Genomic DNA, 27,621 nt, shown 5'->3' with positions numbered 1-27,621 from the left:
TTGCTCGAGAAGTCAACTCCACACCAATAACCTTTTTGACAGTGTAAAAAGAATGTTCAAGTTTTAACACAGTTTTACATTAGGTTACATTAGGGATTTATTTTTAACAGATGAGCCTCCATATGTTAATATTGAAAGCTTGTGTTCAAGAAGCTCAATATGCATGCAGCTGGTAAAATATTTAGTGTAATTTTTTATGCCAACTTTGCAGTATTCAGTTTTTGGCTCCATAGTGACTATTGGTGCAATGATTGGAGCAGTTACGAGTGGGCGTATCTCCGATTTTTCTGGCCGTAAAGGAGTAAGAAAAGAATCACTAATCTTCCCCAAGCATCACTTTTTGATATGTTTGTAAATTGGCTCATTTTGATGGAAGCAGGCTATGAGAATGTCAGCAATCGTCTGCATTATAGGATGGCTTGGAATTTACTTTGCTGAAGTTTGTTTCTCAACTTTGTTAGTTTTGGTGCTCTAGATTCTTAAATTCTGAGACAAATTTAAAACTTATTCTCACATTCTACCATGCCTAGGGTGCATTTTCTCTCGACCTTGGGAGAATTCTTACAGGATATGGGACTGGAGTTTTTTCCTATGTGGTATGCTTCTTTCAACTGCACCCATAATTTGTAAGTCATAGAAACAAAAGTATGGTCCTCTCAGGGCTTTGCAAGCATTTTATACCTTCATTGTGTTACCGCAACCTTAGCTTCTGCAAATCAAAATGCTTAAAGATTGGAAGGATTCCAGTATTCGACGCTCGAAAGAACCCATACTTTGCACTCGAGTCCATGAAAATTTACCTATATATATATATATATAATTATGTATATAAGATTCTCACTTGTAGTATAATATAAAGCTTCTATGCTGTTTAGTTCTATCTGTTTTGAAGCAAAGTGGTATTTGCTAAAGTTGAGTAGAATCAAGAAACATACTAATAATAATTGTCAAATTACTTGGGAGCAGGTGCCAGTTTTCATAGCAGAGATTGCACCAAAACAGCTTAGGGGAGGGCTCACAACCGTAAACCAGGTAGGAGAATTTTGTAGCCAGCAAACAAAAAAGTTAAATTTAAGGGGCCAAGAATGCGATAGCAAAAACCACTTATGTTTACATGCTTTAACTGCAGTTATTAATCTGTGCGGGATTATCGTCGTGTTACTTAATTGGAACGCTGGTCACATGGCGCATGCTGGTTCTAGTTGGTAAGTCCAGAATGCTTCCATCATTTTATCGATGATTAGAATACCGATGAGAAAAGATTATGATGAAAATCAAAAATCTATCCTATTTGTTACTATTGTTGTCACAAATAGCTAATCAGTTTAGATTTTCATGTAGGGCTTCTTCCATGCTTTGTTATACTTGTGGGTCTCTATTTCATCCCAGAGTCTCCTAGATGGCTGGTGAGATTGTATAAATTTATCAAACATGTAAAGCTTACAAGAAGAACAAGTCTCAGATTTTTTGATGCTTTAATTATCTCAGGCGAAGGTGGGACGGGATAGGGAATCTGAAGTTGCATTGCGAAGACTGTGTGGAAAGGATGCTGATATCTCTCAGGAAGCAGCAGACATTCAAGTTCACACTTGAATCCTTTTAACATTTGAAACTTTTAATAGTCCACAGCTTTTTAAGTCATCATAAGGTGATGTTGGAAAGCAAAAATTTCTTCACAGGAATATGTAGAAACGGTGTCTGATAATCTGATTTTTTAACACTTTGCAGGTGCTCGTTGGGAGTTTCTTACCAAACACTTTTAAAGAGCATAAAAGGAAGGTTATCCAGGAACCGACCTACTCACCAATTCCAACATCTACTGGAGTATTGACAACAGCAAGGCCCCTTTCTCAGGCAAATCCTGTTGTTGAATGTGAAGCCGGTCACTTGACAGCTATGAGTGATGTCTACAGCTTCGGGGTTGTCCTTCTTGAGCTCTTAATAGGACGCCGGTCTGTGGACAAGACTCACCCGAGCAAGCAGCAGAGCTTGGTTGACTGGGCTCGCCCCAAGCTTAATGACAATATTGTAGAGATGATGATGATGCCGACCCTTGATACATATTGTAGATTGTGTACTTAGGAATTTGACTTGTATGTTTTTAGAATGTTTTTGAAGTACAATGTAATCAAATATGATAATATGAATGCAATCAAAGTTCTTGTTTGTGACTCATATTTTGTTATATAGTGTATTTGTTTCTATTGTTTTGTAAGAATTTAATGTACACAGAGTATTTAAAAATTACTTTTTCAAAAAAAAATTTTTAAAAAAAATTTAATACCGACGCTTATAAGCAACAGGAATTACACCTAATGGCACGCCTTTAACGACGCTTTTAAGAGTCGGCTTAAACCCGAAGTAACCAACCCTTCTCCCCGACGCTTAGAAGCGTCGGAGTCTGATAGAAGAAACGACGCTTAAAAGCGTCGGGAAAAGCAAGCCTTTAACGACGCTTTTAAGCGTCGGCCTAAGCCCGTAGAAACCAACCCTTCTCCCCGGAGTCTGATAGAATAAACGACGCTTAAAAGCGTCGGTAAAAGCAACCCTTCTCGCCGACGCTTATAAGCGTCGGCGTATAGTAAAAGGAACGACGCTTAAAAGCGTTGGGATAGACCAACGACGCTTTTTTAACGCGTCGGGCTAAACCCGACCCACGCCCACCTGCCCGACGTCTGAGCCACGCTTTGCGAAGCGTGGGCTGGGAATTCGCCGACGCTTATAAGCGTCGATAAAGACAAAAAAAAGCGCCGGGAGTTATTCCTTCTTTTGTAGTGAGCTTGTGTCTCCAACACGAGTCTTGTTGCAGTCGAAGGATTTCAGGATGTTGGAAAGCATCTAGCCATCTATATAAGAATCTTGGGTTCCAAGGGATGAACTGCCTGCCACCAAGGTGGTAGCCTAGTTGGAACGGGGCGTTTGCTTCCAACTAAGTGGTTCCGGGTTCGAAACGCACGGACGTCGATTAAATTTGGGGACCGGATGCCCCACGCCTGGACACGGGGTCTGGAAGCGCTACTGGTCGGCTGGTAGCCTAGGTGGTGCCAGGTGTGACGTACTCACACGGAGGGTCGGGTCGGGTAACCGAACCGGCCCACGGGTGGGGATGGTATGAGTAAAACCGGCCGGGGTGCCCAACACACGGTCATTTCTACCCGCATCGAACATTCTCCTGGCGGGGTGGGGCCCAGTGAAGACTGCTACGCGGAGGTGGGCTTGTCTCTTCCTCCCCTCTTTCCCTTTTTTAAAGCAAAAAAAAGAAGGGATGAACTGCCTCCTCCATTTCCTCCTCCAGCTCCTTTTCTTTATCCAACGTGATAGATGCTACACCATGGATGGCCAGGTGTAGCAACCTGCGAGCTACAAGAGCAAGCCTCATAGCTTAGCTGCTGCTGGTACAATATAAGCAAAGACTTCTAAGTCAGTTAGCTCGGCATCACCATCATCTATCGGCATCACAATCGAAATGTTTTGAATCGGAAGCGACGTCCTCTGGTCTAGCCACTCCATAAATTTTGGAGTGGAGATTCCATAAAGACTAGCTTATGCTCTAACATAGCAACTAGCAAGAAGGTCAATTCCACCCCATCTTACCTTGCTAGATCCTTGGACAGTTCTCTCCCACATTTATGTCGTTTTGAGACGCGCGCTTTCATTATCTTCCCCATATTTAATCAAATCCATCAGATTCTGCCTTTGAGTTTTTTTAAGGGCTGGCCTCTCACTATAAGCTTTATTACCACAAGCATCACTCCAAATAAATTATAGAAATTTATCTTGAATGTTTTAAAAAATTAAAATATGTTTTTATAATTTTATGTAAAATAAAAAAATAATTATAAAAAAATTGATTTTTTTTAAATTTTAATTTATTTTTGAAATTTAATTTAGTGCAATCAGATCATCGAATTTTTAAATACGTTCAATTCAAATTTTAACTAAAAATTTCTTGTGGCTGCCGCGACGAAAGTATCACGTGATGTCATATGACTAGCTTATATGGCAGAAAAGAATAATATCTCATTTGACGTTACGTAACAATTTGTCACGAGACGATTTTTACAACCAAAATCTGAATTACACAAATTTAAAAATTTAGTTATTTAATTATACTAAACTAAAATTAAAAAATTAAAAACTTCAAATAGTACAGAAATTTTTGCATAAATATTTTTAAAACTAATAAGCAATTAAAAACAAGAGGAGGCTGAAGCCTAATATGTCTTAAAAATCAAACTTTGACTCGGACCCGACCCAGTTAGCAATAAACGGACTCGATAACACGGAACTGATATTTTCTCGAAGGCTCGCAGAACGCTAGCGCGAATGAATCCCTCTCCGAACTCCACCGCCGGCAACGGCGGCCTCTCCGCCATCACAGGAGCCACCATGGCGGCCGGAAACGCCCTCACTTCCACCACCAACGCCTACAGCAGCGCCGCGGCCGTCGCCGCCGCCGACCCAGCCGCTGACTCGTCGCAGAATCTCAAACAGGTCATCCACTCCGTCGACAAGACCCTCGGCCTCCTCCACCAACTCTACCTCACCGTCTCCTCCTTTAGCGTCGTTTCTCAACTCCCCCTCCTCCAACGCCTGTAATTCCCCTCTTTGCTCCTGCTCTTCTCCTCTCTTCTCTCTCCCGTCCTCCCCGATCGTTCTAATTTTAGGGTTTCGCGCACGCAGAAACGCCCTTGTTGCTGATCTTGACACGATGCAGAAGCTGGCTGAGAACTGCGACATCCAGGTCCCGATGGAGGTGGTGAAGTGAGGCCGCTGATTTTGCCATTTGAATTCCTTCCCGTTTTTGACAATTCTTTCTTGTTCTGGTTTTTTTCAATTTCTTAATTCTGATGAATTTTTTGGATCTTAGTTTGATTGATGATGGGAAGAACCCAGACGAGTTTACGAGGGATGTTCTCAACAATTGTATTGCCAAGAACCAGAGTACCAAAGGAAAGACTGATGCTTTTAAGGTATGCTCCTTTTGGAAAAAGAATTAGGGCATGATAATTTTTTAGGAATTTTTGAAAGATATTGTTGCATATTTTGTGTGTATAAACAGTAGGAGTTCCTGACAATGAATCCTTAATACATGATTGCCTTCAGAGTGGATTGAATTGGCTTTATATTGCATTTAGAATCAGTGATGAACTTTGTAAGTTTCTCTCATTTAGTATGATAATGGTAACATGCGGATCGACTGGACAAATATGAAGTTATGAACCTTGGTGAATAAATCTTTTTCTGCAATTTATCTGTCAGAGGCCATATCCTCAATTTTTGCAACCTATGTCGACATTAAGATAATGGTTTCCTTGGCTTACCAGAAAAGTTTGGTAAAAATTACATATATGCTATAGGGTAAATCTTGAAGAAGTTCTGTTAGCAAATTAAGATGCTGCAGCAGATCTCAGAAACACAGGTGCATGACATATGTGGTCTTTTAAGACAATTAGTCTCTGACTTTATGTAAATATATTAGGGGATTTTGCCTCAAATAAACCACATAAAATCTACCATTTAGTTTAAATTCACTTATGGACCATTTCAAAAGGTCTATATTAGGATAACCTTTTAGGGATGTTGATTGTCAGGTTGTTCTAAAATGAATTTATAGAAGACCTAAATTTAATGAATTTTGTGAAAGTTACTTTCCATAGAATTGGTTTTGTGGGAAAGGCTGGGATGTCATAAAACTTGAAACTTGAGTTTTATGAAAAATGGATCTGCCCCTATTTTTCATGAAACTTGTTTTACAAAAGATAAGGTTCTGCAATTATCTATTTTAAGAAACCATGCAAATAGCCAAAAAAAGGCATTTATGTCCATGAGGACGCTGTTTCTAGAATTTTGCACTCAGATTCTTGGAATGAAAACTTGATAATATAATATGGAGTAGGCTTAAGGAGCCTTCTAGTGCTCTTAATCTAAACTGCTGTTCTAAACCAGTGTTGCTTGTTCATGGTGCAAGGACTCCACTCACCTAGTCTAAGGTGTCATGAATTTATCTCACTGTTGTCATAAGACATCCAATAGTTGGCCTTTTATGCGACCCAAGGTGATCACTAGATCCCAAACCTTTGGGGTCAATGCCATCTTTTTTGCACAAAGCTCAAGGTCTTTCAGCTGCATGCATATGCTATCTCTAATATAAGGCCTTAATGCATTCATTTGTTCAACAGTCAAGTTGAACATAATTTTCAACAGTCAACTTTGACATTCTTACCCTTCCACTTAAACCTCTTCACCAAGGTAGTTCTCATCATGCAAAGTTCAAATTAAATTATGAAATAACATCTGGTCTTATAATTATGTGCATTCATGTAATTTATTGTTTTTGACTAGATTATTTAGGCCATATGGGTTCCATTTCTGTGGAGCAAAATTATATCTTATAACAAGTTCATCCTACTCCTTTTTAAATTTTTTTGTTATTTTTAAATTTTTAATAATGCCATTTCACAATTTTGCTTACCATCTTATAACATGCTCGTTCTATGGTTGTCTTCCTTGTCTGCTATAGAGCTTGCGGAAGTACCTTTTAGAGGAGCTTGAACAAGCTTTTCCAGATGAAGTGGAAAACTATAGGGAAATACGTGCATCTTCTGCTGCTGTAAGTTGAAGTTTCAATCTCATTAATGTTGTACAATGTCAGATTGAGTAACTATTCCCTGGGAACCGTATGATTGCCAACTAATATTCCTATATATGCCAAGTATTTTGTTCGTGTTGACATCTTTACGTCATGCAATCATAAATACATTACCCTTTTTTATGAATGGGGTCACATATTATATTTTAGCATAGTGCCAAGGTGTGCTTGTTGGGTTTTTCTTTTCTTGCAAAACATTAACATAAAAGCCAAAAAGAGTTCCTATCTTTTTCATTGACCTGTAAGAGATGGGCTATCTACAATTTTGCCAGTTTTATCAAGCCATCCATGAAATTAGCAAGCCTCTTTTTTCTACCTCTCATGCAGCATATTTGACAAGCTGAACTGTGCTGTGTCCTTTGTACTGCTTACTTTCACTTGATCTGGCTGATTGTACGTACATTAGAGTTATATGAAATGAAATGCTGTTTTGACCAAAAAAAAAAAAAAAAACTGTGCTGTGTCCTTAGGAAATTAGTTCTGAGCTTTCCCTGACCATTACTTGTCTCATCTTAGCATTGCAAAATGGAATACGAATTTGTACAACGACATCCACTATAAAATGGTTGACATTTAGGTTTGGAGAGTACCAAGATTTAGATGCTGAAATTATATTAATCAATTCAACACGATATGATGACAGCTGAAATAAGAAGCTGCTTTCTTCTATGTACCATGTCGAGTCTTGTGTTACTCGGTCTTCATTTGCATACTGTTCCAGTCTGTCTATTTAAGCATTTTTGCTGTTATCATGCAGGAATCAAAACGGATGGCTCAGTCACAGAGTGTTTTACCCAATGGAGACGTCAAAGTAAAGACAGAGCATTAAGTTCTCTTGAATCTCAAGGATACATTATCAGAATAACAATAACGAGTATATCTAATGACATTGCTATCAGCTCGCTGAAAAAAAAAAAGAAGAAATCTCCATTATTCTCTGTTCGCAGTCATGTGGAATCGAATTTCATTTCAGCTATCCTGTTTAAGCCTTATTTTATGGAAAGATCACGGGGATGAAAATCTTATAGAGGTTCCCACTATACATTAATCCTCGCAATGAGATATATCAAATGTTGTTTCCTGTCCAATCGGTTGCTTTGGAAGTGCTGTGCCCTGCACTTGTGGGATGGTTTAACTTACAAGAGCTGGCAGATGTGAGAATAAGCACCACATGGAAAAATGAGCATGGTATGACTAATTGAGCTGATGTGAAAAAATCAAGCTGATTCCAATCTTATGCTTGGGAATGTCATTACCGTTTACTTGATTTGTGAAAGGTGCTTTCGAGAATGGTTGTTTCCCTGCACTTCAGATAAACATAGATGAAGGTAATGTATAAGCCAAATTTGATGGGATTTTCTAGTAAGATAATCCACGCTGGCTCATCACTTTGGACTTCACATGCAAGCCAACCTTGAGCTCAACCTTAGGACTTTCAGTTTAAGCAGTTGGATGTAACGTGTTGTTGGTGAGACTGCAGCCACAATGACTCCACACAGTCAGGGCCTCCTCGGATAGAAATAACAATAAGCGCAGGAAATTGTCAGGATGCAGCAGGATAATTGCAGGAAAGAAATTATTTTTCCAAGCATTGATCGAAATAATCTAACTAGCATGCAATCATATGACAGATAAACTTTGATCCACTTTCCATCTATATGATACATGCCCATCGATGGGCATCTGGTCAGAATGCATTTACAGGCATCCTAGATGATCCCAGTGATAGATTTGCAAATCTGATGTGTCGGTGTCCTGAATCTTATTTCACCAACTTATGTGAAACAGGATTTATAAATTCTTATTCTAGATCAGACACCATGTAGGAGTGAAAAGTCTGGAATAGAATGGCACCGAACAAATGGATAACCTAGATATCACCATGACCAACAAGGAAGTGACTGCAGCAGCATAACGACATAGTTTTTTTTTTTTTTGACAAAAAGAGAGAACTAAATGCCGAGAAAGTGGAATGTTACTGATACAGAAGTCCAAATCATAACCGTGATAGTAAAAACATTTATAGATTTTGTTAGAGAGCCAGATTTCCTACACTTTTGCAAATCCCCATCCCAATTGCCATGACTTTTCACACGATAAATAGGAAAAATGACAACCACGGGGTTTTCTTCTGTTCATGGAGCTTTCCAATTTGCTCCTTCTGGAGGGTGACACTGCACTGCTCAACAAAGCTTTTCTGTTCAACCCCAGCAATCCAATCTATGTTCTCAAGTTGGCAGCCACGTAAAACAATGTTTTGACTGGCCGAGCGGATTCCTTTGCCCATCGAATTCCATGCTGGCTTTTAATTCATAAATATTTCAATTTGGCTGCTCAACTTCTGATGGACCATGTAAGTAGAGCATGCTACCAATTCATGGAAGTTAGTCTCTTGACGTGGATATCGTCTTTAAGTTTCATTTCCCTAACAGAACCATGTCACAATGGAGTGTTTCATCAACTGCAAAGAAATTAAGCTAATATTACAAAAGCCATGAGGGATTGGATAATCATGTATGGCGGTCTTTTTGGGCAGTGCAACCGCGCTCAAAAAAGTTGAGGGGACCTGTCCGACCTAGTTTCGGAGCTGGATGCTTAGATTTTGGAAAAAAATTATTGGTTGGATCAGATCCCGCTCAGCAGTGGACAAGTCAAACCACGAAGCAACAAATGTAAATATATGTTGTTTCGTGATTGGACTGGTCCAACATTGAGCTAATCAATTTGGTCCAACCGTTATTTTTTCAGATTTCGGAGGAAGATGGGATGGTTTTGATATGCGGAAAGATACTGGTTTTTATTTTGGAGTTTTCATATGGTGCTTTTATATAATATTTTATATAAACGGTAGTTCTTGTGCCGACAATGTCTGCCCTTTTTAGAGTGGGGGATTCTGGTTATTATTATTATTATTATTGTTGTTGTTGTTCAGACTATGCGCATTTCCGAGAGAAGGATGCGACCAGGATTTGGCAGAAAGCGCACTGATTCCCGCATCCGGGGGTTTATTTCTGAAATCTTATCTTTTGAAATTCAAAAATGCTCGTGTTTTCGTCACTGCCACAAAAGGTTCCTCAGACTCGCTTGATGCTTACATGGCAACTTATAATTCAACTAAATCTCCTGTATCATATTAATTCCTACAAGTGCCACCAATCTTGATGTGCCTTTTTTTTTTTAAAAAAAAAGACAATCCTATTGCGTAACATGTAAGAGAAATTTTTCTTGTAACAAACTCTTTATGCGATTGATTCAAATAAAGTTGGTAGGAGAGCCATGCATGATTCGTCTTCTATGCAAAATCAGAAGTCGACAAGGAACCACATCCCTTCCTTCAAAGTTCAAACAAAAGGGGCTTAAAGCTACTCGGGCCCTGGTTTTTCGACTTGGCATTGCCGCGTGTGATCACAAGAAAGTTGGAGCTCATTGTGAATGGACATCATAAGGAAGTTTTTCCCTTCTTTTTTTTTAAAAAAAAAAATCTCTATATACGTAATATGGACATCCCCATACTTTATTAAAAGCTTGTGGGGCTAAAGTGGTTCAAAGCTTGGATGTCGTATTACACAATGTCAATTTTTTTTTTTTTTTGAGGAGAGAAGCTTGGTTAAAAGAAGCTTTCACTTTCCTTGAATATATACTCTTTCCAATTGTGCACTTGGTAGAGCCTATAAGAACTTGCGAGAAGCAAAATGTTAGCGTGAATGGTGCTTGAGTTTGCCTTGAAAACCAGGTTTTGAGGCCATTTTCATTGATGAGACCCTTGCAGAATCATGGAGATGTGCTCATACTCTAGTATTAGTATTTAAGCCTTAAACAGCCTCCTTGTCGCACAGCTCTGTGATTACACTACCAGCAAAAGATGTCATCCAATTTCATAATATGGTGCCACTAATTGACTCGAAATGATGCCCTCTTCTATCATGCACATATTATGGGGTAAAACTTGGACAATCTCCTTAAATGTCCCAAAAAAATGAAATTGACAAATAATAATTCTATCAATTAAAATAAGATGCAATCATGAGAAAACTCCAGCCAAGAAATATATGCTAATGATATTCCAACAAGGGTGGCCATGTACCTTCCACATCAAGTTTAGCTTTTGTGGAAAATGGTTCATAGAATTAATTATCCTCATGAGATGCCAATTTCACTTTACTCGCCCAACAAATTGATTTTGGCTCCTCTTTATGTCACCTTGCTCAAGGAGATGATCCTGGACTGCAATACATTTAAATTTATCAACGAGCAATCTATCTAAAAACAATAATGGATCAATGAGGGAGTGTAGGTATATAAATTTATAGTCTCAAAATGAGCATCTTCTTATGAATAAAGTGTGAAATATGAAGTTTCATTGGCTGTGAAGTTCATGGACGATGAATAAAAATGACACAAGGCTTTCTAGAAGTTGGTAAGAAGATCTAAAATTTTAAGCTCCCAACCCCTAATTTCCAAAATGCTACATAGATTCTCTTGAAATTATGTGCATGTTATTTGAATGAGCTTTTTGAGTACTGATATGATATTCATTTTATCTTATATGCTAATAGATTATTTTTTTATTACTTATGGTGTAGCGATTCGGAATTCTCACTTGGCTATAAAGCTCACATTACTTCTTCTCTTTTTCTTTCTGAGTTGCAATCTTTGATAAGATGATAACGAGAGCTTATGTGTATGTTATTTATATGAACCTTCTGAGTATTGATTTGGTATTCGTTCTATCTGGTTTTGTTCATTTAATTATTTTCTTATTACTTATAGTGTAACAGTTCGAAATTCTTATGAGGCTGTAAAGCTCATAATTTTTTTTTTCTTTTGCTTTTTAGAGTTGCATGTTGCAAATGTCTTAATACTTAGTTATGGTTGAAATCACATGAGAAAAAAATGAATAGATAGAGCATCATTGTTACCGGTTGAATAAATAAATTTTGTAATTGGATGAGTTTTATTGTTCGTTATGAATTGAGATCATTTTGCTCACCAGAATGGAAATTGTGATAATTTTTCAGGCTAGCATATTTTCTAGAATCTTGCTCTAAAAAGTGTGCAGTCATGGCGATCTTAGCCGGCAGATTCCAAGCGTGACAGTATGAATGGCCGTGAAGTGGATGGCTCTTTTTGTAGCTTATCATTTAGAGTAAGCGCATCAGCAGAATTTCATGGTATATTATTATTATTATTATTATTGAACGTCTTCTGGCCAGAACAATATGAATGGCCCGTCTCTAAAAATAAAAAATAAAAAATAATAATAATAAAAACCTCTATCCACGAACGATGAGGTCACCTTCGGCCTTTGAGCGGGCCCAGTTTTTGTCCCCACGTGCTTTGTGTCATTTCCATATATGCCACCCGACCACGCTCCCCTTTTGGAAAGGACGCGCCCGCCTGTCACGTGACCCAAGAACTATTCGCGCTAGCCTCCGTAGGACAAGGAAATTTTCTAAGAACTACTCGCTACAAGGTTTACCATATCCTAAAACAAATTTCCACTTCCCCTCAGTCCAATACTAGACACGTGGCACCAATGTGGCCGTCCGATCTTTCGTTCCAGCCACTTCGCGGACCAGCACTTGCCTTTCCGTCGGTCGTGATAAATGTTACCGAGAGTAAGTTGATTACCGCCTTATGTTCTTGTCTTCTATTTCTCGCCCTCGTGAGCGAATGAGAGCGGGACGCCGGAGAGGAAGCCAAAGCCCTCTGCTCCTCTCCTCCTCCTAGATTTCTAGGGTTTTTATCAATAGATTGTTTCGCTTCTTGGGGTTTCGATCTTCTCCTCTACAGTTTTTCGGAACAAATTTCTTTGTCCAGATTTTTTTTTGCGCGGTTCTTTCCTATTCATTCTTCGATTCTTGGGTGGCGAACTGGGAGCCATGAAGGAGGAGCTTCTGGAGATGTTCGAGGCCGCGAAGAGGGCGGCGGACGCGGCGGCGGGGGATGGAAGCGCGTTTCCGGAGGCGGATCGGTGTGTGGATGCGCTGCGGCAGCTGAGGAAGATCCCGGTCACAACGGATGTTCTGGTGGCCACTCAGGTGCGCCGTTGTTTTCGTTTCTCGGGTCTCAGGTCACGGCTTTTGGTCGTCTTCTCTTCGATCTGGTGAAAAAAGTGTCCTTTTTTGGTGTCTAGTCGTGTCTTTCTAGTGGTTGATGAGAGTAGGGTAGGTTTTTGATTTGATGTAAAAACCACCTTCCTTTGAATCGAAGAGAGCTGATTTTTTGGGGCTAATATTGATATTCATTGAAGCTAAGGTATTTCTCTTATTGGATGTAGCCATCGTGGAGAGAGGGATATTATAAATCATTCAATGTCTGTTTTGAAATTTTTTTTATTGCTTGCCATTTGGTTGGTTGGTCCTTTTTTTGGGTGAGTGGTTAAAGTTTATTTTTTGATAATAGGTCGGCTGGCTGTTTGGGCTTTGCCACTATTGGAGATTACTTTTCTGGTTCATGGAAATGTTTTGGTCTTGTACATTCTGGGTGGCAAAGAAAACTGAGAGTTGTCTTTTAGTTATTCGCATCAGGGCCTCTCATACTAATTCTTGTGCAGCAGTTCTAAAAATGTGATTTTGTTATATTATTGAAGTGGAGTGCTATCGTGGGATCTGAGTTACTTTGTTGAGGAAATATGAGAGCATGTTTAGAATTGAATCAGTCATTGTTTGATTTGTTAGTCGAACTGACATGCTAGTTTTTGATAGAGTTACTAACACGGATGCATTATTGGAGTGATTTTGAAAACTCTACTGCCAATAGCTCTGTCAAATGAGGCCTAAGTCATCAGAAGTTTTTGAATGTCTCTATGCATTTAGCATTCCTGTTAGTTTGTTTAGTGTGTTTTTCTTTTACAATTATCTTTAGCTAGAATTATGTAGAAATTGACTTACGATGGGAGTATATTTACATGGATGTATGGTGAAACTAGAAAGGATAGATCAAAAAAATGAGTATATGTGAGGAGATATAGGAGTTGCATAAATTAAGGATAAATTAAGAGTCAATTGAGATGGCATGGGCATGTGCAACGTGCTAAAATCCACCCTAAAAGCTTTAGCTACTACATGGAAGGGCCTATGAGTATATGAGACCAACCAAGGTTCCTGTCCAATTTGATGTCGGACTATTTAACCGCAATGAAGATCTGATATGGCTCTAGCAAAAGGTGGAAAACACACGGGGTAGCAAAAAGTGGATACTATTAATAGGGAAAAATATGCCAGCTTAGTATAATTTAGATGTAATTTGACCATTATAACAAAAAAGCTTTTGTAAGATTCTTTGGTCCATGGACTATGATTGTATATTCTTATTTTTGGATGCTTTGAGCTTCCCAAGTTGTGCATGGGATTAGGAATTACTTTCCTGTTTAGTCTGTTTTCATGATGAAATTCCTAATAAAACATCCAGTTTTGAGAAGTTAATGTGGTTTGATGGGAGAATGCTTTACATACTAGTTCATGCAGTTCAAGCAGGACTTATCCGGTGCCAATGTTATGACATACTGACTTAATCCATACCACTTATAAAGTGAAGCTATGTCTACGCTTTCTATAAGTGACTATTTTCCCATCCAAGATGAATATTATGAAATCAAAGTTCAGAGGCACTACACAGAATGTAAGAGCAGTTATGTTTCCAGTAAGGGTATTTATTCAATGTGAGGATGTCATATGTTTACTGTTCTCATTGTTTCCCTTAATGATTTTTGCAGAGTTTTCTTTCTTACTGTTCTGCTTCTCACAGTTAGGTTTGGGCTTTGCCACTATTGGAGATTACTTTTCTGGTTCATGGAAATGTTTTGGTCTTGTACATTCTGGGTGGCAAAGAAAACTGAGAGTTGTCTTTTAGTTATTCGCATCAGGGCCTCTCATACTAATTCTTGTGCAGCAGTTCTAAAAATGTGATTTTGTTATATTATTGAAGTGGAGTGCTATCGTGGGATCTGAGTTACTTTGTTGAGGAAATATGAGAGCATGTTTAGAATTGAATCAGTCATTGTTTGATTTGTTAGTCGAACTGACATGCTAGTTTTTGATAGAGTTACTAACACGGATGCATTATTGGAGTGATTTTGAAAACTCTACTGCCAATAGCTCTGTCAAATGAGGCCTAAGTCATCAGAAGTTTTTGAATGTCTCTATGCATTTAGCATTCCTGTTAGTTTGTTTAGTGTGTTTTTCTTTTACAATTATCTTTAGCTAGAATTATGTAGAAATTGACTTACGATGGGAGTATATTTACATGGATGTATGGTGAAACTAGAAAGGATAGATCAAAAAAATGAGTATATGTGAGGAGATATAGGAGTTGCATAAATTAAGGATAAATTAAGAGTCAATTGAGATGGCATGGGCATGTGCAACGTGCTAAAATCCACCCTAAAAGCTTTAGCTACTACATGGAAGGGCCTATGAGTATATGAGACCAACCAAGGTTCCTGTCCAATTTGATGTCGGACTATTTAACCGCAATGAAGATCTGATATGGCTCTAGCAAAAGGTGGAAAACACACGGGGTAGCAAAAAGTGGATACTATTAATAGGGAAAAATATGCCAGCTTAGTATAATTTAGATGTAATTTGACCATTATAACAAAAAAGCTTTTGTAAGATTCTTTGGTCCATGGACTATGATTGTATATTCTTATTTTTGGATGCTTTGAGCTTCCCAAGTTGTGCATGGGATTAGGAATTACTTTCCTGTTTAGTCTGTTTTCATGATGAAATTCCTAATAAAACATCCAGTTTTGAGAAGTTAATGTGGTTTGATGGGAGAATGCTTTACATACTAGTTCATGCAGTTCAAGCAGGACTTATCCGGTGCCAATGTTATGACATACTGACTTAATCCATACCACTTATAAAGTGAAGCTATGTCTACGCTTTCTATAAGTGACTATTTTCCCATCCAAGATGAATATTATGAAATCAAAGTTCAGAGGCACTACACAGAATGTAAGAGCAGTTATGTTTCCAGTAAGGGTATTTATTCAATGTGAGGATGTCATATGTTTACTGTTCTCATTGTTTCCCTTAATGATTTTTGCAGAGTTTTCTTTCTTACTGTTCTGCTTCTCACAGTTAGGCTTTTTGTACTCTTTTATTTTTTCAGGTTGGCAAACGTCTTCGCTATCTTACTAAGCATCCTCACTCGAAGATTCAAGCAGTTGCTTCTGACCTGTTGCAGTTCTGGAAAAAGGTAGTTATTGATGAGACTGCTAATGGTAAAAAAAATGGCAATACTGAAAGTAATAGTTCTTTTAAAGTTGAAGTCAAATCTAAGAAAGCAGAGACTGTCAAGGTTGACAAGATTTCAAAGGCTGGGTCCATTAAGTTTGACAAGATTTTGGATTCAGAAAAGCTCAAGGCTGAGAAGAAGGATTCAGATGGGTTGATGGAGGCTGGGACTTTGAAGTCTGAAAAGACCGAGGCAGGAAACAATGAGCCTTCAGGTCAAAATATCAAAGTTGAGAGGATCTTGAGGGAAGAGAACCGGGATTCTGTTATCAAGAAGCCATCATCCTTCCGAGTTGGTCCTCCAAAGCTGACATCATTGATCAAATGTAATGATCCTGTGCGTGATAAACTCCGGGAACTTCTTGCTGAAGCTTTCTCTAAAGTTCCTGGTGAGACAAGTGCAGATAGTAGGGATGAAGTGAGAAACATCTTAGGTGAAGTAGATGCTTGTGACCCAATTCGAGTTGCAGTCACAGTGGAGTCTGTGATGTTTGAAAAGCTAGGCCGTTCTAATGGTGCTCAGAAGCTTAAATATAGGTCCATTATGTTCAATTTAAAGGATGGGAAAAACTCTGATCTGCGTAGACGGGTTCTCCTTGGACAAGTGAAGCCTGAGAAACTTGTTGAAATGACTCCTGAAGAGATGGCTAGTGATGAGAGAAAGCTTGAAAATAAGCAGATTAAAGAGAAGGCTCTGTTTGAGTGTGAACGTGGAGGAGCTCCTAAAGCTACAACCGATCAGTTTAAATGTGGCCGGTGTGGACAGCGGAAGTGCACTTACTACCAGCTGCAAACTCGGAGTGCTGATGAGCCAATGACGACTTTTGTAACGTGCGTAAACTGCAACAACCACTGGAAATTCTGTTGACCGCACCATGTAGCAGAACAATTGCAGTCAAGTTTGCTGAGCGCCTCGTCTTTTATCATGCTCAGATCTGATAGACTAGATCTTCAGTCTTTAATTTCCTATGTACCTCATTGCTGTTCCTTGTTAGAGTTTAGTTACAATGCTACCTGCAATCTTCAAAATGGTTAATGTATTTCTGTCATTTGGTTTCTGTTGCCCCAGCTTGCAGCTAGAGCTTTGTATCCATTGCACTCCTTAGTAAGGATGCTCCTCTCAGGACACTCTAGGTGGAGAAACATGAGAAGTAAGTTAACCAAAAGTGTTAAAAGTGTATTTGTCAATTCAAATAAATAATAGAGACATGGCAAACCACTGACATGTCACCTGTCAATGGAATCCTAGGCAGTTATCAAATGCTTTCTCCTAGTCCTTTCCCAGCTGGTCGCATGCCTTGCATATCCTGTGGAACAGTAAATAGCTGAAGATGTGCTTGCTGTCTAGTCTGGTGATTACTGCATGACTTGAATTTTAGGCCTTCACAACTTCTGAGGGAAATAAAAATATTTCTCCATGAGCTGTGCGTCAATATGCAGATTTATTTGGTTTCGGCATGTTTTTCTGCCACTTAAGGTGCAAATCTGTCATCCGTCATGCTTTGCATGTCCTTTGTACATGGATCATTTGTTTGTAAGATCTGCAGTCATGTCTGCTTCCTTGCTGATGCAAACGTTTACAAGGATCATATAACTGCATACAAAAATAATATAATTGAATACAAGAACTGTTATAAATATGCATGATACAGGTGTAGGCATGGGTAAATCTCGTACAAGTCAATCTAGGACTAAAAAGTAAAATGGAAGCGGTCAAAAGCCTACGTGTTAAAAGTCCGGCCAAAGAAATAAGATAACCGGGTTTTTTCCGCCTCGTTCGCTTGAATCAATTGGATAGTCTGGGCTCGGGCTTAGGCGCCGCTCCTGCGCTCAACGGAGGATAGAAAGACCCCTGGAGGCCGCGCGCGCGACTCTTAACCTAACGAATAAAGTAGGTCGATTGAAAGACCCTGAGAGAGATGAGCGTGCCGCGGAAATAGGGGCGGCGGCAGCACTTACTTTAAGTCCTGGTTCTCCGGCGTCGAGGACCTCGGCGGAGAAGCGATGTCGAACACCATGAGATCGGGGAGAAAGAATCTGAGAAGAGCATCCCAAGAGGAAGGGCTCTCTCTGCAAGAAGGGCAGAGCATCATGCAGGTCGTGTCCCTTAGGGGTTCCAACGTCATCGAGGTAGGGCCGCCTTCTTTTCTAATTGCTAGAGATAATATTTGGTAAAATTCATCTAAATTTGTTAATCTTCATGCGATTTTTTTGATCTTTTGATTGCTATTCTACGATTCGTTATGCGGATGTGTGTTTGTGTATATTCGCATGCGCATACATGAACAGTGGCTCATATATTTCTCAAATTTTTATGGAAAAAAAAGAAATCTTGAAGTGGTTGCTTTCCAAACTATTATTATTTTTTCCTTCTGTGAGTTTTATTTTTTTGTCTGCAGTGCAGTTTTTGGTCTATGGGAAAGCATGCTTTCAATGGTGACATTATGTTGGTGCGTTTGTCTTTGAGAACATATCGTTAGTGTGTTACCTTTTCTTTATAGAAGTGTTTTCCTTAATATTTTGCTTGAGGTCTGAATCTAGCTGTGCTCTATTCGAATTTGGCTATTTGTTGTCGGGTCTACAAGGAAAGGTTTTGGACTGATTCTTCTTCTGGAGATTTGTTTATAGCTGGGGGAAGCATAACAGCCAGTGATGTTATTCCTGGCTTCATACTTTCGATTGCGCATTGATACATTGCAGCTTCTGCTGCATGTGGCTATGCTGTTTGTGCCCCTTTAGTTACATATAGAAAAAGAATTGCAAACTGTAATTAGTTAGCCTTTCACTTCTTGGATTACTAAATGTTGTGGGAATAAAGGGGCCTGGACTTAGTCCCACATCGACTAAATAGCGGAGAGGTCTGTTCCTTAAGTGGAGGGGGCAACCCCTTTCTCTTTAGAGACGCCTTTTGTGGGGCAGAACCGTGAGAAGCAGTCGCCTCCGCTGTTTCAGACTGGTGGGGACGAGGTCGGAGGGCGGAAGATTCCCCCCTGGCGCTGGACACGCGGGCCGAAGTCCGACCTCCCTTGACCTCATCACTAAACATGTTCATTGATTATTAGGTATTGGCATTTTCCTGAATGACTTTGACCATGAGGATACTGGGCTAGTGCCTATTGCTGCTGAGTATGAGTTAACTTTGGCTTGTTTTTGTTTGCGTAGTATAAGAAAGGTCTAGATTGTTAAATGGATGAGCGTAGCTTGGTAGAGATGCCAATATAAATATGTAAACATAGTAAAAGAAAATTGTTGAAATTGGTAGAGAAAGTGGCAATTGATCTATTAAGAAAGAAAGAGATGTAGAACCAAATGAGATGGTATGGTCAATTTATAAAAATATAGCTCGCAAAGCTTGTAAGGAGAGCTTGTGAAACAGGAGTGGGAAAACTTAGATGCTGTTTTAGAGGAAAAAAGATCAAAATATAGGAAATCTTTGGCTGAAGATTTAGTCTTTGAAATGATTGAATGACAAAAATGGATAGGCATGTGACCGCAAAAAAGATCGGGAGTGCCTGGTAAGTTATTGCTTTGGCAGGAGATTACCAAATTGTAGCAATTGATGTCATAAAGATAGAATCTAAATCTTGCATGAGAGTGTTATAGATTTCTATTATGTTGGGGTAAATGCAGCTTTATCATCAAGTCAAAGAAATAGCTAGTTAGCAGGAAGTTAATATCCAAACCGAGACAAAGATTCAGCTGTGATAACCCAGCAAATCTTTGCACAATATGATGTCTCATCATTCATGCCTTTGAAGCTACAGCTTAAAAAAAATATGATACTTCTGTTACGTTTACTATTGTTTAGACCTGAACTCGGTGCTTTGTTTCATGTCCCATAAGCTCTTGCTTATATATTGTTTTACTTTTCTTAGGTTATGGATGCCAAAGCCGTTAAATCTCTGGCTCTATTCCCAGCCAAATTCCAGAGGAGCTTTTGGATTAAAAAAGGTGATTCTAGAATATTCTGACCTTAAAAAAAAGAATTATGTTAGTCTTTACTAACATCTAGTTTTTCTAGTTAATTAAGCATTCTAACTATTATTAGTTGTATATCATTTTTTCAAGCACTTGGTAATGCCTTTGAAGTGATTTTCCATTTTCATTGACCATGCAGGAAATTTTGTTGTGGTAGATGAAAGTGGGAGGGAGAAGGCCCTTGAATCAGGTAGCAAGATAGTGTGTATGGTTTCACGAGTTCTTTTTCATGACCAAGTTCGCAAGCTTGAAAAATCTCCAGAATGGTGAGTCAGTATGTGATTATTATGGTTTAATGTCTTCTTAGTAGAGTTGGCAGAGACAGGACTCCTTGAACCAAGATCCAATTTATGCAGGGTAAATGTGATACTGTTAATCTGGTTCTCTTCAATATGAAAAGTCTCCGCCAACATATCAAAGAAAATACAACGAATACTAATTCTCATAAGTTAAGCCCAGTATTTAGTGATAAAGGGAAGCATAAGAATGTTTAGTGCTGTCAACCACATTTAGCAGAACCTTTTTTTCAATGTTCTATTTTTGTATCAGATGAACAACTAAACCAATTGCTTGGATTCCTCAGAATCACTGTAGGAAACTTATGGAAATCATCTTTGAGGAATACAACCGAAGGAAAACATCAATATGCAACATCTTATCAGAAATGGTTTCTGAAAGTTTTCCCTGGATTCTCCATGAGTCCCTCGTACATTTTTTATCCCGACAGTCAGATTTATCACTGATTGGTTGCCTTTTGCTATTGTTTCTAACACAGTACTCTTGAATTTTGATTTAGTTTGAATCAGCCATCGAATTATATGAAATTAATCTCTTTTGTTTGCTTAGTGTTCCCAAAAGATTTATCAGTATTTGGTATGCCGTCTGATTCATGGGCTTCATGCTTTGTATTGAATTGTACAAATATATCTTAATTGCTGTAGTGGCAGGCAGTTAATTTATTTGCTAATTTTATGATTATAACTAGCAAATACATCTCCAATTTCTGTTTTGGTAAGAATTGAAAATACATCTACAATTTATATTTCTTTTGTATGAGTTCGTATATGCTTTTTAGTCTTGTATCTTGATTATACATGAGGCATGTCTTGTAAAATAATCTGCACTTAATTCTATAGGAGAAGTAATTATTTTAGAGAAGAGTGATCACTTCTAAAAACTTCAATTAAGTTCTAATATTCTTTTCTGTAATCGTAAGTTATTGCTGATCAAGACTTCAAAAGAAAAGGTTGTTCACTTACCGAAAACAAGTAAATGTCCACTTTGCTAAGTTCCTAGCATTATGTTACAAAAGAGAAGGAGCAGACCATGATGACCAAGAAGATTTGGATGGCAAAATGGGGGTTAGGAAGGAGAAGACATACTAGAGAGGAAATTCATATGTCAGGGGGGGATAGAAAACTGTTAATGTTTAATAAAATAGGAAATATCCACATAAACGGTCCTTTCAGGAAGCTTCACTGTTTGCTAGCTTCTCGATGGTTGAATGTACTCACCTTTCTAACCATGATGAGATAATCTTTCATATACTGAGCATCTTATTGCATGTGCCTCCATTAATTTGTTAGCATCATGAATGCTGTAATCATCTTTAACTTCTGAATTCTCTCCAATTTGGATAACTAACATTATCTTAGATGAAACCAATTCTGAGTTTTTTGGGACATTGCCTTTCTTAAATCAAGACATGGAATTGGAAATTCAATGCGATGGGAGACACTGTAACAACCTCACTTAACTAGAACCACTTTGAATGCAAAACTTATGGGACATTGCCTTTCTTAAATCAAGACACGGAATTGGAAATTCAATGTGATGGGAGACACTGTAACAACCTCACTTAACTAGAACCACTTTGAATGCGAAACTTATGTTTGTGCCCGTATTGGTTTTAGCAATTATGTGACTTTTTGCCGTATTTCTTGTTGACATCCATGCAGGCCTGCCATCTTCAGAACTACAATGGTGGATGATTCAATATCCCACGTACAAAGACCAACATCTGGGGGTGAAGAGGGATCAAATTCTGACGATGATGATAGCCTCCCACCACTTGAAGCAAATTTGAACAGGAATAGGCCTGTTGAGCTGTACTCAGATTCTGATAGCAGTTCAGATCGCGATCATGGTTCTTAGGACACCATATATTAGTTGAAGGGATGGTCTCCAGTGCTGAACTGGGAAATCTGCAGCCCATTTTAACTCTGAAGACAGCTTCGCGGTTGCATGTATTCTTTGTATCAGACAGCAGCATTGGTAGGAAGTTAGTTTAAAGGATGATGCATTCACACAGCTCTTGATGGCCTAGAAGGGGCAAAAGGGTCGTCATTGAACTGAAGCGAGTTTCGAATATACACGAATAGATTGTTGCCCAAGTATTTTTCTGTTGGATTCTGGCTGGTTACACACAGCACTGTCATCAAACTATGTAGTCAAACTATTGTATGAGCTGACGTCCTCATAAATTATCCAATCAGTTAACTCTTTTCCTATAAAAAGTCGAATTCTTAAAGTTTAATCAGACAGTCTTGACAATAACCGTTTTACCTGGTAATGCAAGTTTTCAGGACACTGGAGAAATACGCTTGTCATATGAAGTGAAACAACCTCAAGCAATGCAGCTTGTTTGTGATCTCAACTATAAATTCTACTTTAGGGGATGGAAGCTAGCATGGTACCATCAAATGGCCAAACGCAAGGGCCTTTCACACGAAGTACCTTTCAGAGAAGGCAATACTATAGTTGTGAAAGCCGAGAATTCCATGAAGGAAGATTTGCCAATATATAAGAGAAAAAAAAAAATAATGACGCAGACATGAGCTGAAAAAATTGTATCATTCAGATAGTCTCTAAGTGAAGAGGGAGAGATTGTTTTTGATTATCTATTCACAAATGGTTTTTAATCATCTATGCACAAAAGCTAACAAGAATCTGGGATATCAAGGATCTGGGATAGTACTTTCATCTGCATGAACTTGCAATTTCACGCTCGCCAGTTCATGCGTCAACTCCCTTGTAGCCTCTTTCACCAGTCCATCATAAAGCAAAGAACCTCTGGATCAGTACAAGGTCCTATTTGCTCATGACATGAAAGACACATTCGTCACTTGCTCGATCCATCGATTGCATGCTTTCCCGAGAAGGTCTGTCAGAATTAGGTACCACAGATATTCTAAATGCTTTCATAACCTCCATCAATATCCCAACGTCGATATAGTAGCTCACTAGCTGAAGAGTACCCCATGAGCCGATGAAGTTGTGACCCTGAGGTCTGCTTGACATTTTTTCCTGCAGAAGAATTTCTCGAGATATGCAGCGTGCGATCGGCCTCCTCGGCGTGTAGATGCACCTCCTTGATAGGAGGAGCCAGAGGGCTAATGCAAGCTTTAGCAGGAAATGATAGTGCAAGAACTTTGGAACAGGCAGCACATTGCAGCTTATGCAGTCTCCTCCTCAATACGAGAAAATCAGCTGGTAGCTGAAGCAATTCGAAGCAATTGCAGCAGATGATGAAAGGAGCACCCCCGGAGATAGGCCGGCAATGGTTCTTTTTGGGCTTCCTTTTCTCATTGTAACGCAACAGCTCCTGCTCATGGTCAAGCGTACGTGAGCTTCCAGCTGCTGAAGAATGGGAGCACAGCGTGTAGGCATGAGCTCTACATATATCATCAATACAGCGGTTGCTCTGCAACTGCAGTCGTTGGTCTTCCAGACGGCTATGCAAACAGGAACAGCAGGGCTCTCCGGAGAAAGCCATTTGCGAGAACTGATACTGTTGGGATGTAATCTGTCTCGGGCCATAAAGTGCATCAGGTGGACGGTGAAGTAAGTTTGATTTAAAATACTGAGGAGGTTGGTTCTTGGACTTGTGATAGAATTGCTGCTCGCAATCAGTGCCTCTGAAGTAAGGTTTTCTCCCTTCTGTTCTTTGATCCCAAAATCCATGAACAAGTTTTTTTAATTCATCCATATTCCTTAATGAATTCACTCTGTCATATCTGAGGTGTTTTGATGATTTGCTGTTGGAAAAATCATGTTGGAAATGCGATCCTCTTGATGGAGAACCTGTAGGTCCATTTTCTGGTTCCATCCAGTTCTGTACTGAATGAAAATCTTCAGAATGAAAGGAGGTCTCTTTGTCTAGTTCATACATCCCATATTTGGAAGAGAATTCATCTCTCTTCATATTAAAGCTCCTCATGATATCGGAGCCATGCCTCTCATTTGATAATTTTGATGAGAGGGTCCTGCTGACCTGAAGGTCTGCTTCAACATCAATTGTCATTTGGCTCCCTCGCTTTCCTTTGATATCAGCCATATCCAAAACTTTGGGTTGTTTAAAAGTTCTTCCAGATCGACGCAGAAATCTCTCCCGGGTGCGATTGTTGCACCCAGCATCAGAAGAAGATATACTGCCATCATAATCTTGAGAGTAACTAAGGTCAAGGCCGTCACCGGATCCTCTTTCAACCGTATCCTCCTCAGAGGCAACACTCTGGCTGGAGTCAGGAGGTTCTTCCACTTTATTCATTACCTTTGAGCTCCCTGAATGTTGCTGAAGTCGCTCCAGAGATTCCTCCACCTCAGTTTTAGAATGAAAGCCTTCATCTGGTTGGCTCTGGGATGCATCACTTCTGACAGCAAGTTGATTGGTATTTGAACCATTTTCTTTACCAGAGGTTTCTCCATCCTCTTGCTGATTATGTTCTGCACTTGAATAAGAGGAGTAGATGTTTGAAAGCATGGTTTCCTTTTCCTCGCGCTCCAACTCCGAAGAGTGCGCACTTGTGGAGCATGCAATCATTTGTTTCACAGAAGAGGTTGATCCATTATCTGAGAAGCCATTGTCTGCAAGACTCTCAGAATTATTGGTTTCGGTTGATTTTGTGTTAACATTTTCTCCAGCAGCAGTACTATTTTTGGCTGCAAGTATATATATAAAAAAATCATCAAAACTGATATGTTCAACTTTACAGTGATGATCAAGACTGATTCTATATTTTCCTTTAGCATTTTGTTTTGTTGAAGATCAAATTGATATCTTGAAGAAAAGGAGAGATGGAAATGCATTGGTGTTTAAAAAGAGTGGAGAAGAACCAACCTCGAAGGACCGTGCTGCATCCACCACACTGGTATACTGGAGTATCAGCATATTCCACCAGAAGTTTGAGGCATTTTGGGCATCTCACAACCCGGAATTTAGTGGAACTGCCCTCCATGGTTGTCTGAAGGCTCCAAATATATAAGCCAAAAATTTAAACAGACATTCCAATGAAGAAAATTGGCATCTATCCTCTCCTCCAAGCCTTTCAGTTTGTTCTGATCTTACCAAAAAACAAGCTCTGTAACATGTGAGTCAGAGTATAAGACAGATTAAATGGTCTCCAGATTTTAGACTAATTAAGATGTCTATATACATAAGAGCAATGGAAAGCCCTAACCTCGATATGTCTTGCCTAAAAGGAATCCTATTTGACATAAGAAGACTAAAACACTATGAATCCTACTAGAATTCCATAATGAAGATTGAATCAAATGTGGAGGGGACAAGACAGCAGTCAACTTTTGAAATCTAGTTTATATTAAATGAAGTGATAAGTGATCTTGAGAGAATGTGCATGTAAAGTAGTCGGATCCGTAATGCAAAAAGAAATACTGAGGATGGTTCAATAAAACACCAATTGAAGTGCATGGGCAAATTGAAGTGCATGTATAAAACCACAGCAGTCAATTGAAGTACTGCATCCATTACATAAAGCCATGAACAACTGAAACACAATGCCAATGGAAATGGGAGCAGGGCGACGTGGGATCACAGCTTGTTGCCTTTCTTATAAACAAGATCATTTATGGAAAAGAAACCTTAGAAGCCTACGAAACTGGGCAACTGGATAAATTCCTCCTTTGCTCCAAGATCACAGAGGCTGTATCTAGATAAATCGAAGGAATAGGAGACTAAGATACCCAAAGCTCCCCACCGATAACAGAGACAAAAATTGGTTTATTTTTCCCTCATATCAGAAGGAAGTGAAGGGAAAATCTTGCAACATTCTTCTAGAACTCAAATAAGCAGTTCGATTCAGAGATCGACAAGAGGATATTCAATGCAAATTTAAGGAAAATTCATTCTATAGAACTAACTAAGCATACCAATCGACAGAATTGAGACAAAAAACAATTCCGAGTTCCAGCAAACGCATTAGACTAAATTTAGAAATAAAGTCAACTAAACATGGTTGTTAAACAATATTTCACCTAAACAAATTCAATCAAAAAACTGAAACTAAATTCCATAATAATAAAAAAAAAACTGAAACTAACCCATAGACTAAACCAATAGAGTCATTGAGAACACCAAAGCAAACATCTTTAACAGCTAGCTGCCATAAAGAAACAGATAAGGGAGCAAAGAAGAGAAAAGTTACCTCGGAGATTTGGATTGGAAGATTTAATGCCTTTAATTCTTCTTCCTTTTCTCTTTCTTTTCGAAGTATTTACATGGGGAAGAGCAAAGAGAATAGAAACGAAGCTACTGAGAACGAGAGCTATGCCATGTAACAATAACACTTCGAAAAAGGTCAAGAATATATATACATATATGTATGAAAAATAATATACTCCCTTTTCTTTTTTTACGCAGACAGAGAGAATACCAACAGAATATATGAAGAAAATGGGGCGACAAGATCCTCGAGACAGGATGGAGGAAAGGTGACGACTCCTCTCTTTCTTGCCCCTCCCTCTCCCTCTCTCACTCTTTCTCTCTCGATCGAAGCGTATTGAGGGCGCTGGTCAGTGGAGGAGAGTTGAAATCATTCTATGAGAAGGTGGGGGAAGAGAAGCCGGCCGGAGAGAGTTTGAGGAAGACTTTTGAGAGAGCGTTGAAGTCCACGCTATGCCTAGGCTCATCTTTCTTCTCTTCTCGTCGTAAAACTAAAGTAAGAACAGTTGGGTGCTTTATTATAAGCAAATACTGGCCACAAGGCAATGATTTGGATCATTAAGCAAACTATATATATATATATATCCTGCAACGAGGTTTGACTTTGGCCTAAAAGTTAGTAGCTTTGCAAAAAATTACTTTCCAATCAAGATAATTAGATGTGGCAACCGAAGATTGGTGTAACATCAATGTTAGGTGAGTGTCATGTGGGGGCTGGCGATTCTCTGGATACCATGTCAAGATGAAGAGCAGAGTGGTGTGCCAAAAAGGAATTAGCGTGATTCATGAAAAAGTATTTTTTTGCAATTAATGATCTTTAGTGGTAGACATGGTAAATCATGCATTGGTGATTGCAATGTAATCTGCTGGTATAGAAGTTGCTAGTTAGTACAGCAATGTTACAAGTAGAGGTTAATAATCTGCTAACCCGATCCAAAATCAACCTGAAATATAGTGCTCGGATTTAAATATTGGACCTAATAAGCTGATGTAGGGTTTGAATCCTGAAAAGAAATCCAAAGTCACGTACTCATGCACCATTTTATAGGCTTGTAGTTGTAACAGCTACCAATTTTGTATATCCATTCAGTTTTCATTATATAACTTTATTGAAAAAAGTGATAAAAGAATATAATATTTTTTTATTAAGTAAACTCACTTCATGAAATTTTTATTTATAGGTGTTGGAAATAAAAAAAAAGGCATTTTGATTGTAATGCACAATAAATTTGAGCAATCATAAAACTTTGTCCTTTCAATGAAATCTTTTGGGTATAATTTTGGTTTTG

The 27,621-nt window shown here is 38.8% G+C and overlaps 5 protein-coding genes across 7 annotated transcripts; 4 read left to right on the top strand and 1 right to left on the bottom strand.

The window, feature by feature from the left end:
- The first annotated feature begins 196 nt into the window (after positions 1 to 196).
- Positions 197 to 1,652, top strand: LOC108511276 (sugar transporter ERD6-like 7). The gene is made up of 7 exons (XM_026804221.2): positions 197 to 301; positions 380 to 439; positions 531 to 596; positions 967 to 1,032; positions 1,130 to 1,205; positions 1,342 to 1,406; positions 1,489 to 1,652. The coding sequence occupies exons 1-7, from the start codon at positions 197 to 199 to the stop codon at positions 1,591 to 1,593; spliced, it is 543 nt and encodes a 180-aa protein (XP_026660022.2). The 3' UTR covers positions 1,594 to 1,652.
- A 2,623-nt stretch (positions 1,653 to 4,275) lies between these two features.
- On the top strand, positions 4,276 to 7,740 carry LOC103705974 (mediator of RNA polymerase II transcription subunit 10b-like). The gene is made up of 5 exons (XM_008789897.4): positions 4,276 to 4,595; positions 4,684 to 4,764; positions 4,871 to 4,973; positions 6,524 to 6,613; positions 7,410 to 7,740. Exons 1-5 carry the CDS (start codon positions 4,327 to 4,329, stop codon positions 7,479 to 7,481), a joined length of 615 nt encoding a protein of 204 aa, XP_008788119.1. The 5' UTR covers positions 4,276 to 4,326; the 3' UTR covers positions 7,482 to 7,740.
- Positions 7,741 to 12,290: 4,550 nt separating this feature from the next.
- LOC103705973 (transcription elongation factor TFIIS-like) lies at positions 12,291 to 17,016 on the top strand. The gene is made up of 2 exons (XM_008789895.4): positions 12,291 to 12,693; positions 15,770 to 17,016. The coding sequence occupies exons 1-2, from the start codon at positions 12,535 to 12,537 to the stop codon at positions 16,760 to 16,762; spliced, it is 1,152 nt and encodes a 383-aa protein (XP_008788117.2). The 5' UTR covers positions 12,291 to 12,534; the 3' UTR covers positions 16,763 to 17,016.
- A 696-nt stretch (positions 17,017 to 17,712) lies between these two features.
- LOC103705972 (probable RNA-binding protein EIF1AD) lies at positions 17,713 to 22,408 on the top strand. Of its 2 annotated transcripts, none has more exons than XM_008789893.4 (4): positions 17,713 to 18,024; positions 19,770 to 19,845; positions 20,012 to 20,138; positions 21,831 to 22,408. In XM_008789893.4, the coding sequence occupies exons 1-4, from the start codon at positions 17,899 to 17,901 to the stop codon at positions 22,024 to 22,026; spliced, it is 525 nt and encodes a 174-aa protein (XP_008788115.2). In that variant the 5' UTR covers positions 17,713 to 17,898; the 3' UTR covers positions 22,027 to 22,408. The 2 variants fall into 2 exon arrangements, with proteins under 2 accessions (XP_008788115.2, XP_038988310.1); XM_039132382.1 differs by lacking the exon at positions 17,713 to 18,024 and adding an exon at positions 18,322 to 18,344.
- On the bottom strand, positions 22,285 to 26,747 carry LOC103706007 (protein ENHANCED DISEASE RESISTANCE 4-like). Of its 2 annotated transcripts, XM_039132381.1 has the most exons (3): positions 26,316 to 26,747; positions 24,992 to 25,232; positions 22,285 to 24,813 (listed from the first exon to the last, which is right to left on the bottom strand). In XM_039132381.1, exons 2-3 carry the CDS (start codon positions 25,107 to 25,109, stop codon positions 23,063 to 23,065), a joined length of 1,869 nt encoding a protein of 622 aa, XP_038988309.1. In that variant the 5' UTR covers positions 25,110 to 25,232; positions 26,316 to 26,747; the 3' UTR covers positions 22,285 to 23,062. The 2 variants fall into 2 exon arrangements, with proteins under 2 accessions (XP_038988309.1, XP_008788158.2); XM_008789936.3 differs by lacking the exon at positions 26,316 to 26,747 and having other exon boundaries at positions 24,992 to 26,096.
- Between the last annotated feature and the right edge of the window lie 874 nt (positions 26,748 to 27,621).

This window comes from Phoenix dactylifera, chromosome 12 (assembly GCF_009389715.1).
Source record: "Phoenix dactylifera cultivar Barhee BC4 chromosome 12, palm_55x_up_171113_PBpolish2nd_filt_p, whole genome shotgun sequence".
Classification (NCBI taxonomy): Eukaryota; Viridiplantae; Streptophyta; class Magnoliopsida; order Arecales; family Arecaceae; genus Phoenix; species Phoenix dactylifera.
The sequence above is the reverse complement of the archived record's forward strand: the minus strand, read 5'-3'. Positions and strand labels throughout refer to the sequence as shown.

What these genes read in the sequence shown, in the direction of transcription:
- LOC108511276 (XM_026804221.2), top strand. Translation starts at nt 197, where the DNA reads ATGCCAACTTTGCAGTATTCAGTTTTTGGCTCCATAGTGACTATTGGT. An exon ending in GGCTCACAACCGTAAACCAG is followed by an intron (nt 1,033 to 1,129) that starts GTAGGAGAATTT and finishes CTTTAACTGCAG; the next exon opens with TTATTAATCTGTGCGGGATT. An exon ending in GCGCATGCTGGTTCTAGTTG is followed by an intron (nt 1,206 to 1,341) that starts GTAAGTCCAGAA and finishes ATTTTCATGTAG; the next exon opens with GGCTTCTTCCATGCTTTGTT.
- LOC103705974 (XM_008789897.4), top strand. Translation starts at nt 4,327, where the DNA reads ATGAATCCCTCTCCGAACTCCACCGCCGGCAACGGCGGCCTCTCCGCC. An exon ending in GAAAGACTGATGCTTTTAAG is followed by an intron (nt 4,974 to 6,523) that starts GTATGCTCCTTT and finishes TGTCTGCTATAG; the next exon opens with AGCTTGCGGAAGTACCTTTT. An exon ending in TACGTGCATCTTCTGCTGCT is followed by an intron (nt 6,614 to 7,409) that starts GTAAGTTGAAGT and finishes GTTATCATGCAG; the next exon opens with GAATCAAAACGGATGGCTCA.
- LOC103705973 (XM_008789895.4), top strand. Translation starts at nt 12,535, where the DNA reads ATGAAGGAGGAGCTTCTGGAGATGTTCGAGGCCGCGAAGAGGGCGGCG. An exon ending in ATGTTCTGGTGGCCACTCAG is followed by an intron (nt 12,694 to 15,769) that starts GTGCGCCGTTGT and finishes TTATTTTTTCAG; the next exon opens with GTTGGCAAACGTCTTCGCTA.
- LOC103705972 (XM_008789893.4), top strand. Translation starts at nt 17,899, where the DNA reads ATGTCGAACACCATGAGATCGGGGAGAAAGAATCTGAGAAGAGCATCC. An exon ending in GGGGTTCCAACGTCATCGAG is followed by an intron (nt 18,025 to 19,769) that starts GTAGGGCCGCCT and finishes TACTTTTCTTAG; the next exon opens with GTTATGGATGCCAAAGCCGT. An exon ending in CTTGAAAAATCTCCAGAATG is followed by an intron (nt 20,139 to 21,830) that starts GTGAGTCAGTAT and finishes ACATCCATGCAG; the next exon opens with GCCTGCCATCTTCAGAACTA.
- LOC103706007 (XM_039132381.1), bottom strand. Translation starts at nt 25,109, where the DNA reads ATGGAGGGCAGTTCCACTAAATTCCGGGTTGTGAGATGCCCAAAATGC. An exon ending in ATGCAGCACGGTCCTTCGAG is followed by an intron (nt 24,814 to 24,991) that starts GTTGGTTCTTCT and finishes ATATACTTGCAG; the next exon opens with CCAAAAATAGTACTGCTGCT.